Source organism: Mus caroli, chromosome 7, assembly GCF_900094665.2.
Source record: "Mus caroli chromosome 7, CAROLI_EIJ_v1.1, whole genome shotgun sequence".
Taxonomy (NCBI): Eukaryota; Metazoa; Chordata; class Mammalia; order Rodentia; family Muridae; genus Mus; species Mus caroli.
The window spans coordinates 38,752,597-38,768,979 of NC_034576.1; the positions used below are offsets into that span (position 1 = coordinate 38,752,597).

At 41.6% G+C, this 16,383-nt stretch overlaps 1 protein-coding gene across 1 annotated transcript; it reads left to right on the forward strand.

Moving 5' to 3' along the window:
* The first annotated feature begins 844 nt into the window (after window positions 1–844).
* On the forward strand, window positions 845–14,942 carry LOC110297484 (zinc finger protein 883-like). Its single transcript, XM_021166267.1, has 6 exons — window positions 845–893; window positions 2,283–2,317; window positions 6,082–6,208; window positions 10,002–10,094; window positions 12,546–12,655; window positions 13,605–14,942. Exons 1-6 carry the CDS (start codon window positions 845–847, stop codon window positions 14,940–14,942), a joined length of 1,752 nt encoding a protein of 583 aa, XP_021021926.1.
* The last annotated feature ends 1,441 nt before the right edge of the window (window positions 14,943–16,383 follow it).

A 16,383-nucleotide genomic window follows, 5' to 3' on the forward strand; every position in this document is an offset into this window, starting at 1 on the left:
GTCCCCGTAAGTGACACGAAACTGCAGCACACCACCAGAAGTTTTTTGGTGCATTACTCTCTATGGAGTCCCGAAAAATGCAGCTCAACTACACAAGGCAGACCAATACATGCATGTTGTTAGCAAAGAATCCTTCATCACATGTCCTTTCATGTGCTTGCCATAGCAGAACATCCCCCCTCCTGTGTCTGCTTCAGCAAAATGTTCCTTCACATGTTTGCCCCAGCAAAACACCATCTAACATAACTGATTCTCCAAAGAACCCTTAATGTTTCCACTTCAGTCCGACAGAGATCTTTACCAACACTACATCTGACAGAGGGCTGATAGCCAAAGTATATAAAGAACTCAAGAAACCAAATAACCCAATTTAAACATGAGACACAGAGCTTAATAGAGAATTCTCCACGGAGCTGTCTCTAATGTGTGAGAAGCACTTAAAGAAATGTCCACTATCCTTAGTCATCAAGGAGACACAAATAAAAATGACTGCAACATTTCATCTTAACACCCCTCAGAATGGCTAAGATCAAAAACTCACATGACAGCACATACTGGCAAGGTTGTGGCACAAGGGAAGCACTGCTCCATTTCTGGTGTGAGTGTGAACTTGTACAACCCTTTGGAAATCAATTTGGCAGTTTCTTAGAAAACTGGGAATAGTTCTAACTCAAGAACCAGCTATACCACTCCTGGGCATATACCCAAAAGATGGTTCACCATATGAAAAAAGCACTTGCTCAACTATGTTCATAGAAGCTTTACTTACTATAGCCAGAACTGGAAGCAAACTACATGTCTCTCAACTGAACGATGGATAAAGAAAATGTCATTCATTTACGTAATGGAACACTACTCGGCTAGGAAAAACAAGTGCATCATGAATTTTGCAGGCAAGTGATTGAAACTAGAAAATTGTGAGTGAGGTAACCCTGACCCCAAGGACATGCATGGTATGTGCTCACTTATAGAAGTGGATAAATGTACAGGATACCCACGCTCCAATCCACAGACCCAAAGAAGCTATGTAACAAGTAGGGCTCAAGGAAGGATTCTTCTTTAAAAAAAAAAAAAAAGATTTACTTATTTTATTTATGTGAGCACACTGTTGCTCTCAGATACACCAGAAGGGGGCATTGGATCCCCTTACAGATGGTTGTGAGCCACCATGTGGTGGCTGGGAATTGAACTCAGGACTCTTAATCACTGGGTTATCTATCTCTCCATCCCCGAAAGGGAGGATTCTTGAATCTCATTCAGAACGGGGAAATAGGCCAGGACCCATAAAGTAATCTTTAAACAGGTAAAAACAAATGAGAGAAAACAGTGATGGGAATTGTTGCCAGGAGTTTCATTTGGATTGTATACAAGTGACACATGATTTTTTTTTGTTGTTATTTGTTATTTGAGACAGGATCTCCCATTGGACAACCCTGACTGTCCTGAACACACTGTAGACCAGACCAGGCTGGTCTCAAACACACAGAGATCTATCTGCCTCTTCCTCCAGAGTGCTGGGATTAAAAGTGTGTGCCATAATGCCCAGCTGTCTGCCAGCTGTTTGTTTATTGAGAGAGGGTCTCTTCCTGTTCCCAAGGCTGGCTTCTGACTTCTGGGTACAAGTGATCCCCCTGCCTCACTCTCAGCTGAAACTCAATATAGTCGTTTATCAGCATGCACCTTCAACTTTTCTAGTGCCTTTCTTCCCCTTTGTGGGAGATCATGATAAATTCTTGGTATGCAACCCTTAGTGATCAATACACAGTCCATAGTTCAGGCTAGCTTCCAATTTTCTCTATTCCAGAATTACAGGCATGAAGCACTATTCCTGCCATATGGAGTTTTTGTTTTCATATTTTTATTTACTGGAGTATCTATGTGTGGAACTGATGCAGAAATATGCCCCCTTTCCCAGCCCAGTGAGAATCCACTCCTGACACCCAGGAAAAATGAGAGAAAAAAGCTCTTTAATGATAGTCTGGCTTGGCTAATGCAGGAGGGGCTGGATGGGAATAGAAGATCTTGTTAACTTACATACACATTAGGCTTATAAATTCTACAGATGCTGTCATCCTTTGTTTTGTTTTGTTTTGTTTTGTTTTTCGAGACAGGGTTTCTCTGTGTAGCCCTGGCTGTCCTGGAACTCACTTTGTAGACCAGGCTGGCCTCAAACTCAGAAATCCGCCTGTCTTTGCCTCCCAAGTGCTGGGATTAAAGGCGTGAGCCACCACCGCCTGGCTAGATGCTGTCATCCTTAAATCTCTTTCAAATCCTGTCCCCAGGTAACACTGACCAATTTAAACAGAAACAGGAGACGGCAAGTCTGGCCACTTGTGCGTATGAGAGATTTACACAGCAAAAATATTACCAGAATACCCAGGTTCATCTTGACCCCCTGGCAGAATTATGCTTTTCCTGATAAACATAGGGGACTTAATGGTATCTGTGAGTCCAGGCTGTCTTCCTGATAAACTTAGGGGACTTAATGGTATCTGTGAGCCCAGGCTGTCTTCCTGATAAACTTAGGGAACTTAATGGTATCTGTGAGCCCAGGCTGTCTCCTTCAGCTGCCTCTTGGAGCTGTGTTCTTTGATAGAGCATGATCCTAACAGCTGGTTGTAAATCAAGGTTTCTTCCTTTTGTTAGAGGAATGGAGCCTATCTGGAGAGCAGTCATGTCGAACAAGCATTAGCATAAACATTCCCAGCAGCCCTAAACTTCAATCATGGTACAATTTTTTTTTTTTCCTGAGAGTTTCTAACAAGCCTGGTTAGTACGCGTACTGTCTTCCTACTGTAGACAGAGCATTGTCTGAATTCTATTATGTGTAACTTAGCATATACTAATCAAGTTTGTTCATAAATCCTTTCTAGCATCACTTTATTTAACTTCTCCCTGTATCAGTACAAGCATGTGATTGCAGTGTCCCCAGAAGCCAGAAGAGAGTGTTGAATACCTTGGCGCTGGAGTTACAGGTAGCTGTGAACTGCCAGACAGTGACTGGAAACTCAACGCCAACCCCTGCAACAGCCGTACACAGTTCTAACTGTGAACCTATTATGAGTCTGAGGTGGTACAGAGATTCACCAACCTGAGCATGAATAGATTTAAACAAAGAAGAGGCTTTTATGCCGCTACTGATGCCAAAGCTTCATCTGGTGCTCAAGATCCCCAAATGTAGCCCTTAGCCACGTTAGGTCAGGAGTTTATAAAGGAAACAAAAAGAGCATAAAGTTACATTCCCCCATCACTCTCCTCTTCTGAGATCCTACAGGTGTGTGGCAGGGTTGTCGCCAGCAAACTGCGCTTTGCTTACAGAAGCAGAAACAGTGGTTAGCCTTGGGACCACCTGGCATAAGCAACAATTTTGTTACAGTTGTACAAGACCAGAATTTGCCAAAACAGCCTTTAACATTTGGAAGTCCAATTTTGCTCTGTAGTTAAACTTTTAAACATAAAGCCAGCAATTAACATACCTAAAGTTTGCCACTAAAAGCCATCTCCCTTACAGCCTTAAGGGTTTTCTTTTTAAAGGAAAGCATTTTATATTTGACACCACCAGGTGTGTGTGTGTGTGTGTGTGTGTGTGTGTGTGCGTGTGTGTTCTCTTCTAATTTGAATATAACAGAAAAGGAAAAAAAAAATCTGAGAGTTTTTACAAATTAACCATGAAACTCTCATCCTCTGTGCTGCCCGGTTTTTGTTAAGGCTGATATTATTTCCAGTTATGAATAAGAAACATTTGTATATCAACATTAGCTGATATAATCTAACGTAGAAGGTTACCCTCGAATATTCAATTAATTGTGGAAAAGCTTCTGCCTTAAAATATTCGGTTAGCAAAAACTGGTCAGTCTTTCCATGAGGCCAGAGTGCTTGCTGAGGTAGTGTCCTACAACCTCTCTGGCTTTTCTGTGCAATGCAGGTACACTCCCTTGCTTCTCTAGCCCTCCACACAGGAGTGCAAAGCTTGAAGCCCCGCCCAATCAAAAGCACTGTTAAAAGAGCCTCCAATCAGATTCCCTGACAGACAGGGAGCTGGCTTTGTTCAGAACTAAGGCACTCTTTTCTTCTCTCACTTCTCCCACCCACCCCAACCCACCTTGGGATCTGTCAGGCACTTCTCCATCTCAGTATCTGGGATTCTCTGCCTCTTTCTGTCGTCCGTGCCGATCGCTGCTGGGGGAAGCTCCATAATTAGGACCCTGGTGTCCAGGAACCAGAAATGGTGAGCGCATGGCGTCCTGACCTGGACTCAGTGTTGGCACACCGCACCTTCCTGCCTGGCCCCTCCGGACGGTCCCGTCCAGCCCGGCACTGGTGTCCTGCCAGGGCTGATGGGTTTTCGGGCACCTGGGCCGGGGTGGCCGAGATAGACTTTTGAGAGTGGCCTGGCCAAGGCGCGCTGCGGAAAGCGCAGTCGTCGCTGCATCTAGGCCAGTGCGTTCCCGGACTCGCGCTGTGTTTTCTGCTGGGTTTTGAGTGCGCCTTTGGGTGTGTGTGTCTGTTTCCACGTCTTTGTGGTTTTTGAACCGGACTCTCCAAATTTAGGTGTACGAGCGCCGGCCAGCACTATGGCTTGGCTGTCGCGGACTTGTCTTTAGTTCCCAAGTATGGAAACGCTACCTGAGGAGAAGATAGTGGCTGATTGAATCTCTGCCCCTCCACTTTCCATACCTGGGAGGTGGGTCCAGGACTACCTGCACCTAGGCATGTGAACGGACTCTCTTTTACACCTGCTGTCGCTTCATCTTTGTTTAATTTAAAATTTTTTATTTTAAAATGATATTTTTATTTTACATGTATATTTTACCTACATGTATGCCTGTCCATCACATGAGTACCAAGTGGCCTTGGAAGCCAGAAGAGGACATCAGATCCACTGGACTAGAGTTACAGTTGTAAGCCACCATGTGGATGCTGTGAATTGAACCTGGTCCCCTGCACCAGCAGACAGTACTTTTGGTTGTTGAGTTCCAGCCCTGTTCAATTATTTTTATGACATGACCAATATATCACATTATAAAATAGCTGTACTGATTTTATATTCTCCCGCTTTAAAAATTATACACATATATGATGTGATTTGACACACTTACCCAATTTTCTCTTCACAACAAATCTCTCTAGTGTGCACGTGTGTGTGTGTGTGTGTGTGTGTGTGTGTGTGTGTGTGTGTGTGTGTCCCATCATGAGCAAAGGCCCCTTCCCAGTGACCACACTACCAAGAAATAGGATGCCCCTCCAGGATCTATTAACTACCAAGAGCTCTAGAGAGGGAAGTGAGGCCTTATGTGCCTTCTCCAGCCACAGTTAAATGTTGCTGGGCCTTGTCTTGTGAAGTGGGCACTGCAGGTGTGAGTTCCTGGGTGTAATAGCTGTGTCATGTCTGACAGTGTTTCCCAGAACTCCTTCCCATTTGCTGACTCTTACACTTTCCATGGATGCTTCAGTGGTGTTCCCTGAACCTTGGAGGGGGTGAGAATAGATGCCCATGGACAGCTGAGCAGTCAGTGGTCACTTATTCTTGGCATTCTGCCCAGTGCCAAGTCTCTGTATTAACTNTTTCCTACTGTTAGCAAGCTTCCCTGGCCAGGACTGAGACTAGTGCTACATCATTTAACAGTTTGTACAGCAGAGTGCTAGGGCTTCCNTTTAGCCCCACTCTTTTCCTTTCAAACACCTGTACTCTGGAAATCTCAGTGGCAGGAGGTTGAAATAACTGATCACATTGGATCCATAAACAAAGCACAGGAAACAAATGCTTCTCTCTCTCTCTCTCTCTCTCTCTCTCTCTCTCTCTCTCTCTCTCCCTTTGCTTCTTAAAACTCAGGACCCAGCACTTGAGAGAATAACATCCACAGTGGATGAGTACTTCCACCTCAGTTAAACTACTTTTAAAAAATACCAACGCATGCCAACATAATCTAGACAATTTGTCATTGAGGTTGTCTTCCATGGTTCCACGTCCTGTCAAGTCTTCAGGGAAAACCATACAGAGAGGATAGTGAAACCACATTGAGAAAATTTGTGTTCTCAAAGCTGAGTACTTGTGGCTTAAAAAGAAATGTGTCACTCCAGGGTTCCGTGTCATTTGAGGACATTGCTGTGGACTTCTCCTGGGACGAATGGCAGCATCTGGATGTGGCTCAGAGGACTCTCTACAGGGACGTGATGCTGGAGAACTACAGCAGTCTCCTGTTCTTGGGTGAGTCTGTGCTCTGACCCTAAGTGCCAATTACAGCGTTGGATGGTAATTTTAGAATTATTGCTGACTTTGGAAGGGGAGGACAGGGTGTTCAAGACAGCGAGTATCTGAATAGCTAGGTCTACACAAGAAAACCCCATCTTGGGAGGTGGGGCTTACTCATTACTTCCATATGCATCTCAGTAAATACTCCCTTTCTTCTGCCCATTCCCCTCTTCCCTAGATGTTTTCAGTGTTCTGAAGATTACTGGGGTTTTTATTTTGTTGTTGTTGTTGCTGTTACTGTTGCTGTTTTGTTTTTGTTTTTTTTTAATTTTTCTCACTACTACTGCACAGTAAACTTGACTTGCAAATAAAATAAGGGCTGTCCAGTGTTGTTTTGTTTGTTTTTGGTGTTGGGAGTGGGCTGTTCTATGACATATTTATATTATGTTTTTTTTTATTTTCCTGGACAGACATAAGGAAACTTCTGTTCACAAGTATGAAGTGAGAAAATAAGCCAAAAGAAAGGTTCCATCAATTCCAGTTTAGACCATAAGTGAACTTCCTGGGATCCCTAGGGAACAAGGGCACTCAGACAATCATAGCACCAAGAGGTCCAGCCCTACTCAGGTTGTACCTAGTGCTAAAAGCCAGTCCTGAATGGAATGATGATCTTGTTTATGACAACCCTATGTGGAAATTTCAAGAGACTCACAATATTATCATCACCCCAGAGCTAGGTATTCACTTTATGGCCCAGTGTTGCCATGACTGTGGACTGGAATCTCCTGCAGTTCACCATAGCTACTGGACTTTAAGCTCAGAGGAAATGACAGCCCTATAGCTTCCCATAACCCCCTCCAGGGTGTACATGTCACTGTATGACTTCATTTACTTCAGTGAATAGTGTTAGTCTATGCCACAGTAGGTAGTTCTCTACTAACATCTAGTTTCTAGTGTCTAGTTTATCTCAGCTTGCACATTACATAGCTGAGGTTGGCCTTTAAATGTGTGTGTGGTTTTTTTTAATATTTATTTTATGTGTGTGCCTGAGTGTATATCCATGTGTCTAGAAGCCTGGGGTGTGGGTGTCAGAAAAGGGCATCAGATCTCCTGGAACCAGAGTTACAGATGGTTGTGAGCTGCCAGGTGGGTCTGGCAAACTGAACTTCAGTTCTCTGCAAGGGCATTTAGTACTCTCTACCACGGAGCCATGGACTCGGCCCCCCACACCCCCCTTTTAAGTTTTTTTTTTTTTTAGATAAGAATTTTCTGTGTAGTCCTGAGTATCCTGGGACTCTATAGAGCAGACTGGCCTAGAATTCAGATTCAACCTGAATTTGGCTTATTTTCTCACTTCATACTTGTGAACAGAAGTTTCCTTATGTCTGGGCCTCTGCCTCCTGTTGGATCATATAATATTTATATTTATGCCTTTAGGGATGACTGTTTGGCACTAGACAATGACTGTACTTATCTTGACTACTTTGTTTGTATAAAACAGAGTTGTGGGGCTGGTGAGATGGCTCAGTATAAAGGTGCTTGCTGCCAAGCCTGACTTCCCAGGTTCAATCCCCAGTACCAACAGTGTGGAATGAGAGAAATACCTGCTAATAGTTGTTCTCCATCTTCCACATGTTCATGCTCAAACACACACACACACACACACACACACACACACAAATACATGTAGTAAACAAATTTTACAAGTGGACTTGCTGAGCCTAAATAGTTGTTGCTCTCACCAAGGATTCAAGTTGATTCCCAGCACACACGTGGTGGCTTACAATCATCTCTAACTCCAGTTCCGGGTATCTGATGACTTCTTCTGACCTCTGTAGGCACCAGGCATGCACTTGGTGTATATAATACATACATGCAGGAAAAATCCTCACACACATAAAATGAACTAAATCTAAAAGAAAAGTTGATTTGTGATTATTGCTAATTGGTAAGAGGCTTATGTAGTATGACTGAGATTCTGCATGTAATTTGCAGCATGCCTAAACGAAAAACAAATAAACAGTAAAAATAATGAACATTTAAATAAAATTTCCAACATAATATTTTTATTGACTATTTGGGAATTTTACATAATGCACCCTGATCATACTCAATTCTCAGTCTTCTCAGGACTCCCCAAACCCTTGTGCCCTTCCCCCAGAAAAGAAGAAAAGGGGGGTACATCAGGTCAAGTTTTGTTGCCCGTATAATCACTGGATCATGGTTAAACTCCCAGTGGCCAGCCCCTTAAAGATAACTGAGTCTTTTCCCTTGCCAACCCCACCAAAAGTCATCAACTGTGAAGTGCTATACATCAAAGTCCTTAATTTTAAAAGGCTCTTTTCTTTTTTTTTTTAAATTGGGTATTTATTTCATTTACATTTCCAATGCTATCCCAAAAGTCCCCCACATGTTCCCCCACCAACTCCCCCACCCACCCACTCCCACTTCTTGGCCCTGGTGTTCCCCTGTACTGAGGCATATAAAGTTTGCACGACCAATGGGCCTCTCTTTCCACTGATAGCCAACTAGGTCATTTTCTGATTCATATGCAGCTAGAGACACGAGCTCCAGGGGAGTACTGGTTAGTTCACATATTGTTGTTCCACCTATAGGATTGCAAATCCCTTTAGCTCCTTGGGTACTTTCTCTAGCTCCTCTATTGGGGGGTCCTGTGATCCATCCAATAGCTGACTGTGAGCATCCACTCCTGTGTTTGCTAGGCCCAGGCATAGTCTCACAAGAGACAGATATATCTGGGTCCTTTCAGCAAAATCTTGCTAGTGTATGTTCGTGTTTTGTTCCCAATTCTAAGAAGGTGCACAGTGTCCACACTTTGGTCTTCGTTCTTCTTGAGTTTCATGCATTTAGCAAATTGTATCTTATATCTTGGGTATTCTAAGTTTCTGGGCTAATATCCACTTATCAGTGAGAACATATCACTTGAGTTCTTTTGTGATTGTGTTACCTCACTCAAGATGATGCCCTCCAGGTCCAATTATTTGCCTAGGAATTTCATAAATTCATTCTTTTTAATAGCTGAACAGAGTCATTTGCTGGTGTGTGACTTATCTCTCCAGTTTTGTTGTCTTTGTCTTCTAGAAAACACAGGGGAAACATTTTCATATCAATGATCATGTGTGTATATTGAATGATCCTTATATTTCATTGATTTTTAAACTCTGCCTGGGTTATTTAATTTATTTATTTTTGAAAAGAATCTTACTACATGGCCCTGGCTGGCCTGGAATTCATTACATACACCAGGCTGGCCTTTATCTGAAAGTGATCTGCCTGCCTCTTCCAATTGCTGGGATTAAATACATGCTTTGCCATGCCTAGGAGTTTATTTTATTTAAAATATTTTAGAATTTTATTTTCATTTATACCATGTCCATTCAGTATGGACAGATAGAAAAGAGTGTCCAATTTCCTGGAACTAGACTTACAGGTGGTTTGTACCACCTGATGTGGTTGCTGGGAACTGAACCCAGGTCTTCTATATGATTAGCAAGTGGCCTTAACAACGGAAACATCTCTTCAGTCCCTTGTATAATTTGTATTAAATATTCTTTTCTTTTATTGTATTTCCTCTCCTATTCATTTCTGTTTTCTTGAACTTTCTGGAAATCACTATGCTGTTTGACGATGATATTCCAGTCAGTGAAGAACGGAAGTGTCGACCCTCTAAGGAAAGTTTCTGATTCACTGATTCACAGGTCCTGAATTAGATCTGCTGTCTCTCATTAGTGTTAGTGGACTGCACCTAACACTTTTGCCAAACTTGTTTCTTCTTTACCACTTACAGGACATTGCATGACCAAACCTGAGGTGATCTTCCAGTTGGAGCATGGATTTGAGCCATGGCCTATGGGAGACTCCTCTGTCCTCAGCCTTGCAGGTCAGTGAATGCATACAGAGCAAAGGAGGGCAGTGAGAGCACAGTTACCGTGCTGGTCATGTTGAACCTTCTCACCAACTTACCTAGCCCTAGACCAGACACTTTATTTTGGAGTTTCTGGAAAGAATTAGCTGTATCAACCCATCACCTAGTTTTTGGTTGTTTCTGATGTGTTTTCTTCATAGGAAACCATGCAAGTTTTTGGCTGAATATGCCCTATTGTTGATGCATAAAATTAAAGAGACCATCTATTAATCAACAAACAGCACCAAGTGGTAAGGTGAGAACAGAGGACTTAGATTAGACCCTAGCAACAAGCCCAAAGCTGCCACACTTCATTGGCTCTTAATAAATAGTACTCTCAGAGCAGACAGATAAAAATGACTTCGCCACCAACCTCCTTACTTCATGGTTAGTGTTTTTACTTTATTTCTTTTTTGATTCAGTTCTTCTGTTTTTATATTTGTTTTCTTCCTTGCTGGCTTATATAACTTTGTATTTTTTATTTTCCCACCAGATTCATTATCTCCTGTGGTTTTCTGTTCCCCTTTCATGGATTTCTTTCCATTTTTATTTTTGTTTTTATTTACCCGTTACCTAACCCTCTTTTCCACTTTCTTTATTTGTCTCTCTTTTGTTTTTATTATCTCTTATACATTTCTTCTTTTTGTTTGTTTGTTTGTTTGTTTGTTTGGTGTTGTGGTAAATCTCCAACCCAAATAAACCTGTGCAAAGAAAACACAACTCAATTAATATGAATACAAGCTGCATGCCTAGATTGGGCAGATCTACCGCTACACTACCATCTTCCCCGTGTAAGAGACCCCTTAGAACTTGTGGTTTCTCCAGGCCAGGAGCTTCTCTCCACTTTCCTTCCACCTCCTCCTCTCTCCCTCCTTCTCTCCCAAACTTTTAGCTCCACCTTCCCTTCTCTAGCCTAATTACCAGCTCTAGCCTTTATTTTACAAATTAAGGTGGGGAGAAGGTTCACCTGAAGTCACCTAGGTACTGACTCATTCCTGGTTCGAAATCCCTCCCAAGAGAGCAGAATTAATGTCAAAATACAAGCAGCCTCAGGGCTATCTGCAACAGGTTGGTTTTTCAAGGCAGTGATTGTCTTGTATGTCTCTGTAGGCCAGACTGGCCTTGAACTGAGGGATCCACCTGCCTCTGCATCCCATGTGCTGGGACTAAAGGCCTGCCCCAAGAGGCCCATCTGTCCATAAAGGCTCAGTAACAGGTTATACAATCAATATAGCAAATCTGCAGCTTTTCCTCCCTCCCCTTTATGGTAAGAATTAGTTCTACATCTTATATGTGCCAGCCAAGTTCAGTAATCCTGAGATAGGTCTTCAACCAGGACAGTAACTGTTTTTAAGCAGCATCTCATGACTTTACTCTCTTGGGGAGGATCATCTTGAATTTCTGAGACGGGTACCATCCTGCATAATTTATATGGTGCTGAGGATTGAAACCAGGACTCTGTGTGTGCTGGGCAAACACTCTACCAGCTGAATTTCAGCTTAGATTTCAGTATCTTTTCTACATATCAATAGTGGACATGGTAAGAAGGAAATGAAGAAAACAAAGTAATTTAAAATTGCCTCCAAGTAACCCTAAGCCACCTAGGAGTATTCTAAATAGTGTGGACAGTTAAACCTTTAACACTGGTCAAACTGAGTTTAACATGCTGGCTCAATAGATAAAGAAGCTGGAGTTTAGTCACTCACACCAGTATGGTAGAAGGAAAGAGCAGACTTCTATGGGTTCGTTCTCTGACCTCCACACATGTGGTATGGTATGTGTGCATTCTCACATATAGACAAATAATGTAATCTTTTAACAGAAAATTGAGGAAGACAATAGAGTAATTAAAGATGTCACATGTTCACATAATTAGTTTAGTCAAAATGTATTAAATAGGTTTGCCAGTATTTATTCAATATAGGATTAATATTGTGAATATATGAAAAAAGAACCCATATACACAGTTGTTGATAATAAAGAATTATCCAGCTACTGTTGAGTTTTTTGTCAGATGTGAGACATAGAACGGCTGTATGATGCAAGTATCCCATCCTGGGTAAATGCACGATGGGACCATGGGTGCAGTGGCCGCCCTTCAAGTGCCATGCTTATAATAACCAATATACAGTGTCGTTCTCAGTGCTCATCATTGGAGTCATCAAAAAGATGACGATAATTTCAGATGACTGTTTAACTGAAAAGAATCAGATTGTTCTGGGCATGGTGGCACACATGCAAACATGCACAGTGAAGTCAATCAGTTTATTCTAGTCTTCAAGAAGAACTAAAATGTATGCTGTTATCATAAGGCAATATTATTTTATACTTTTCATGAGGACAAGAAGACACACTTTTATGTTTGAGTTACATGAAAAAGGATTTCAGAATTATTCATGAACAATGATATTTTTAATATCATTTTAGGTATTCATAAAAAGTCTGCCGGGAACGAGACTGGCCAGGAAAATCACCAAGGGCATTTGTGGCAAGTTGAAATTACCAACGCCCAGACATCAAATGACAAAATTGTTGAAGTAAGTAAAATCTTTAACATGAGCTCTTACCATATTTCATATCTAAACATATATGTTGGAAATTACTTAGTAAAGTTTCTTCTAGAACTTAATCCAAATCAAGAAGACAGCTCAACGTGTAACAGGACTTGTGCTTCTTATGGTGGATAATGAAGAAAAGCCCAGAAACTTGTTCTCTGAACTTTGTGTGTGTGCTCTGGTGTGCCTATGCATACACACACAAACAGAAATGTAATTTGGAAAATAAAAGAAGTACCTTAGGCCTGGGAAGATTGTTTGCTTGGTGAAATGCTTGATGTGGGAAAGCATGAGGTCTTCAGTTTGGATCGCCATCCCCAATATGTACAGCTAGTTTGGACAACATGTATCTTTAACCAGTGCTATGAGAATAGGAGAGATTGGAAACACTGGGGGTTGCTGCTTATCATTCCTTCCAAGCTAGGAAACCTCAGGTCTAATGAAAGACCTGATCTCAAAATAGACAGTAAATGGTGATTTATGAAGACACGGAACATCAACCTCTAATAACCTCACACATGCACACACAGACACACATGCACACAGAGATACATTTAAACATGTATACACAAATGTACCCACATATACAATTAGAAAGGAACACATGGCTTAGCATCGTTGTCTACTATGTAGCTAATAAGAGCCAGTGGGAGAAGAATGTGATGTTTAATAATATTAGAAAATTATTCTGACATCATGATCAAATTAATTTGCCAAAACCTCAGTCAAAGTTCACAGCAGTATTTCCAATATATTTGATCAGGTATGTTGTTTTACATAAAGGTAATAAATGATTTTTTATTTTAAAGATATATCTGGGAACCTCAGTAAATATCTGAAATCCTTATATATTCCAAATCAAAATCAGAAAGCACATTCTAGGAAAAAGCCCTGTTACTATATGAGCTATAACTAATTCCTCTCCTTCAAGGCAGACCTGAATTTTGCACAGAAGATCCAACCAGGGACAGCATCCTATGAAGATAAAGATGTTGTGAAGGCATTTCTCCAGCAGTCACAGCACACAAGGAGTCAGATGAGTTACTCATGTAAGAAAAGCATCCAATGTAAGTCGCCTCTCAGTAACTGTCAGAGGCTTCTTAGTGAGGAGACGCAGTACACACACAGACCACGCAGGAAGTCATACCTGACTGAACAGAGAAGTCACGAAGGGGAGAAGCCATGTGAAAGCTCAGGATGTGGGAAAGCTTCCCACACCAAGTCTCAGCATCAGACCACTCATAGAGATGAGAAGCCCTACAAATGTCTAGAATGTGGGAAATATTTCTACTACAAGTCACAAATCATTGAGCATCAAAGAAGTCATACAGGGGAGAAGCCTTATGGGTGTACAGAATGTGGGAAATCTTTCAGCTATAAATCCCATCTCACTGTACATCACAGAAGTCACACCGGTGAGAAGCGTCATGAATGTACAGAATGTAGAAAAGTTTTTTACTACAAGTCCCAACTCACACAGCACCAGAAAAGTCATACAGGGGAGAAGTGCTATGAATGTATGCAATGCCTGGAAGCTTTCTACTTCAAGAAACAACTTACACATCATCAGAAAACTCATAGTGCTGAAAAGTGCTTTAAATGTAAAGAATGTGGTAAAACGTTCAACTGGAGGTCCAACCTTGCTGTTCATCAGAAAATTCATAGTGGGGAGAAGCCCTTTGAATGTAAACAATGTGGAAAAGCATTTTACTGCAAGTCCCACCTCACTGTGCATCAGAGAACTCATATAAATAAAAAGCTCTATCAATGTTCACAGTGCAGGAAAGCGTTCTACTCTCAGACACAGCTTGCTGTTCATCAGAGAATTCACACTGATGAGAAGCCCTATGAATGTAAGCAATGTGACAAAACATTCTACAGCAAGTCTGGGCTTACTGCACATCAGAAAACTCATACGGGCGAGAAGCCCTATGGATGTAAAGAGTGTGGGAAAGCATTCTATAACAAGTACTTGCTCATTGAGCATCACAGAGTGCACACAGGTGAAAAGCCCTATCAATGTACAGAATGCAAGAAAGCATTTTTCTCCAAGAAACATCTTTCTCTACATCAGAAAACTCATGCAAGTGAGAAGTCATTTCATTGTGCAGAGTGTGGGAAAGCTTTCTCCTGGATGTCACACCTCACTCAGCATCAGAGAATTCACACAGGTGAGAAGCCCTATGCATGTGAACAGTGTAGGAAGACTTACTACTTTAAGAGACAACTCACTCGACATCAAAGAACTCATACACACGAGAAGTCATGAGGTATAAATAATGCAGGAAAATGCAACCTTTCTCTGTCTGAAAGAGCTCAAACAAGGGAGAATCCCTGTGGTGAGTGTACCAGATACAGAAAAATTTCTCCCTCATGCATACCTTANTCCAAGTCAGATGAGAAAGCCTAAGAGTGTAAAGATGTATGAACTCTTGCTCAAGTGTGTAATCAGAAAGCTTGTAGGTGAGAATGATTAATGTAAAAACTGGAAATTTTCTAGTGTAAGGCAGGTNTTAATCAGTCAATGAACATATACTGGAGTCTGTCTGCAAACATTGTTGGAAGGCCACATATACTGTCTTGTAAGAGAATTCATACATGGGCTGTCTCCTGTGAAGTTAAAAACTATATAAAGGCTTTCTCATTCTTCAAATTCCGTTAGTATAGTGTAGGTGAGTGGTGAGTATTGTAGAGTGTAAAGGACAGAGGAACGCTTTCCAGTATTAAGCCCCATCAATTCCCACCTGAAAGCTTTTACAAGTATGGGCCCCATGAAAATAGACACATTTTGTTGTTGTTGTTTTTTTTTTCAAGCCAGGGTTTCTCTGTATAGCCCAGGCTGTCCTGGAACTCACTTTGTAGACCAGGTTGGCCTCGAACTCAGAAATCCGCCTGTCTCTGCTGGGATTAAAGGCATGTGCCACCACAACCTGGCGAAAATAGACACATTTTGAGGCAGAAATTGGGCCTCTGCATTAGCAACTTCTCATGTGATATGCCAAGTAGAGCAAAAGGCAAAGTGAGATATATTACTTCATGCTTTCAATTCTAGGCCCTGGTACTGCAGGTTTGCTGCAACTCAGTGACTGAAGATTGAACTTCGCAACCTAGGCAGGCTCCATTTGATAAAAAGCAGAAAAGCCTTCTTGAAGTGCTCATGTCATATGATGACATTGTAACCCATGTGTTTCAAACCCTAAGAGTCTAAAGGGTACCAAGACTTTTAAAACTAACTTGGAATTTATCTGGCATCAGAAACCCAACAGAGCTGATTAAACAGAGGATTCTACTATGAAAACATACTTCTGTAGTTCATGTGACTTTTTTTTTTAACAAGAATTCACCAACTATTAGTGTAAGTATTCTAGAAACAGCATTCAGCCATGCTTCCACAGGCTAGGGCCTGCCCTAAATTTCGTTCATGGGATGAAGTGATCCCTGGAACCTGTTTACACATATCAAAGCTACAAGGTATATTATGGAGTTACCTGCCTAACTCAAAAGCTCAAGCACCCTGTTCTTGTGAGCCTCTTAGAGATTTCTGCCTTCTCCAGCAAGACCCAAAGTTGTTTTCTTCCTTTCTGGATCCTGTAATACACTTTTTTTTTTATATATTTTTATTACATATTTTCCTCAATTACATTTCCAATACTATCCCAAAAGTCCCCCATAGCGCCCCCCACTTCCCTACCCACCCATTCCCATTCTTT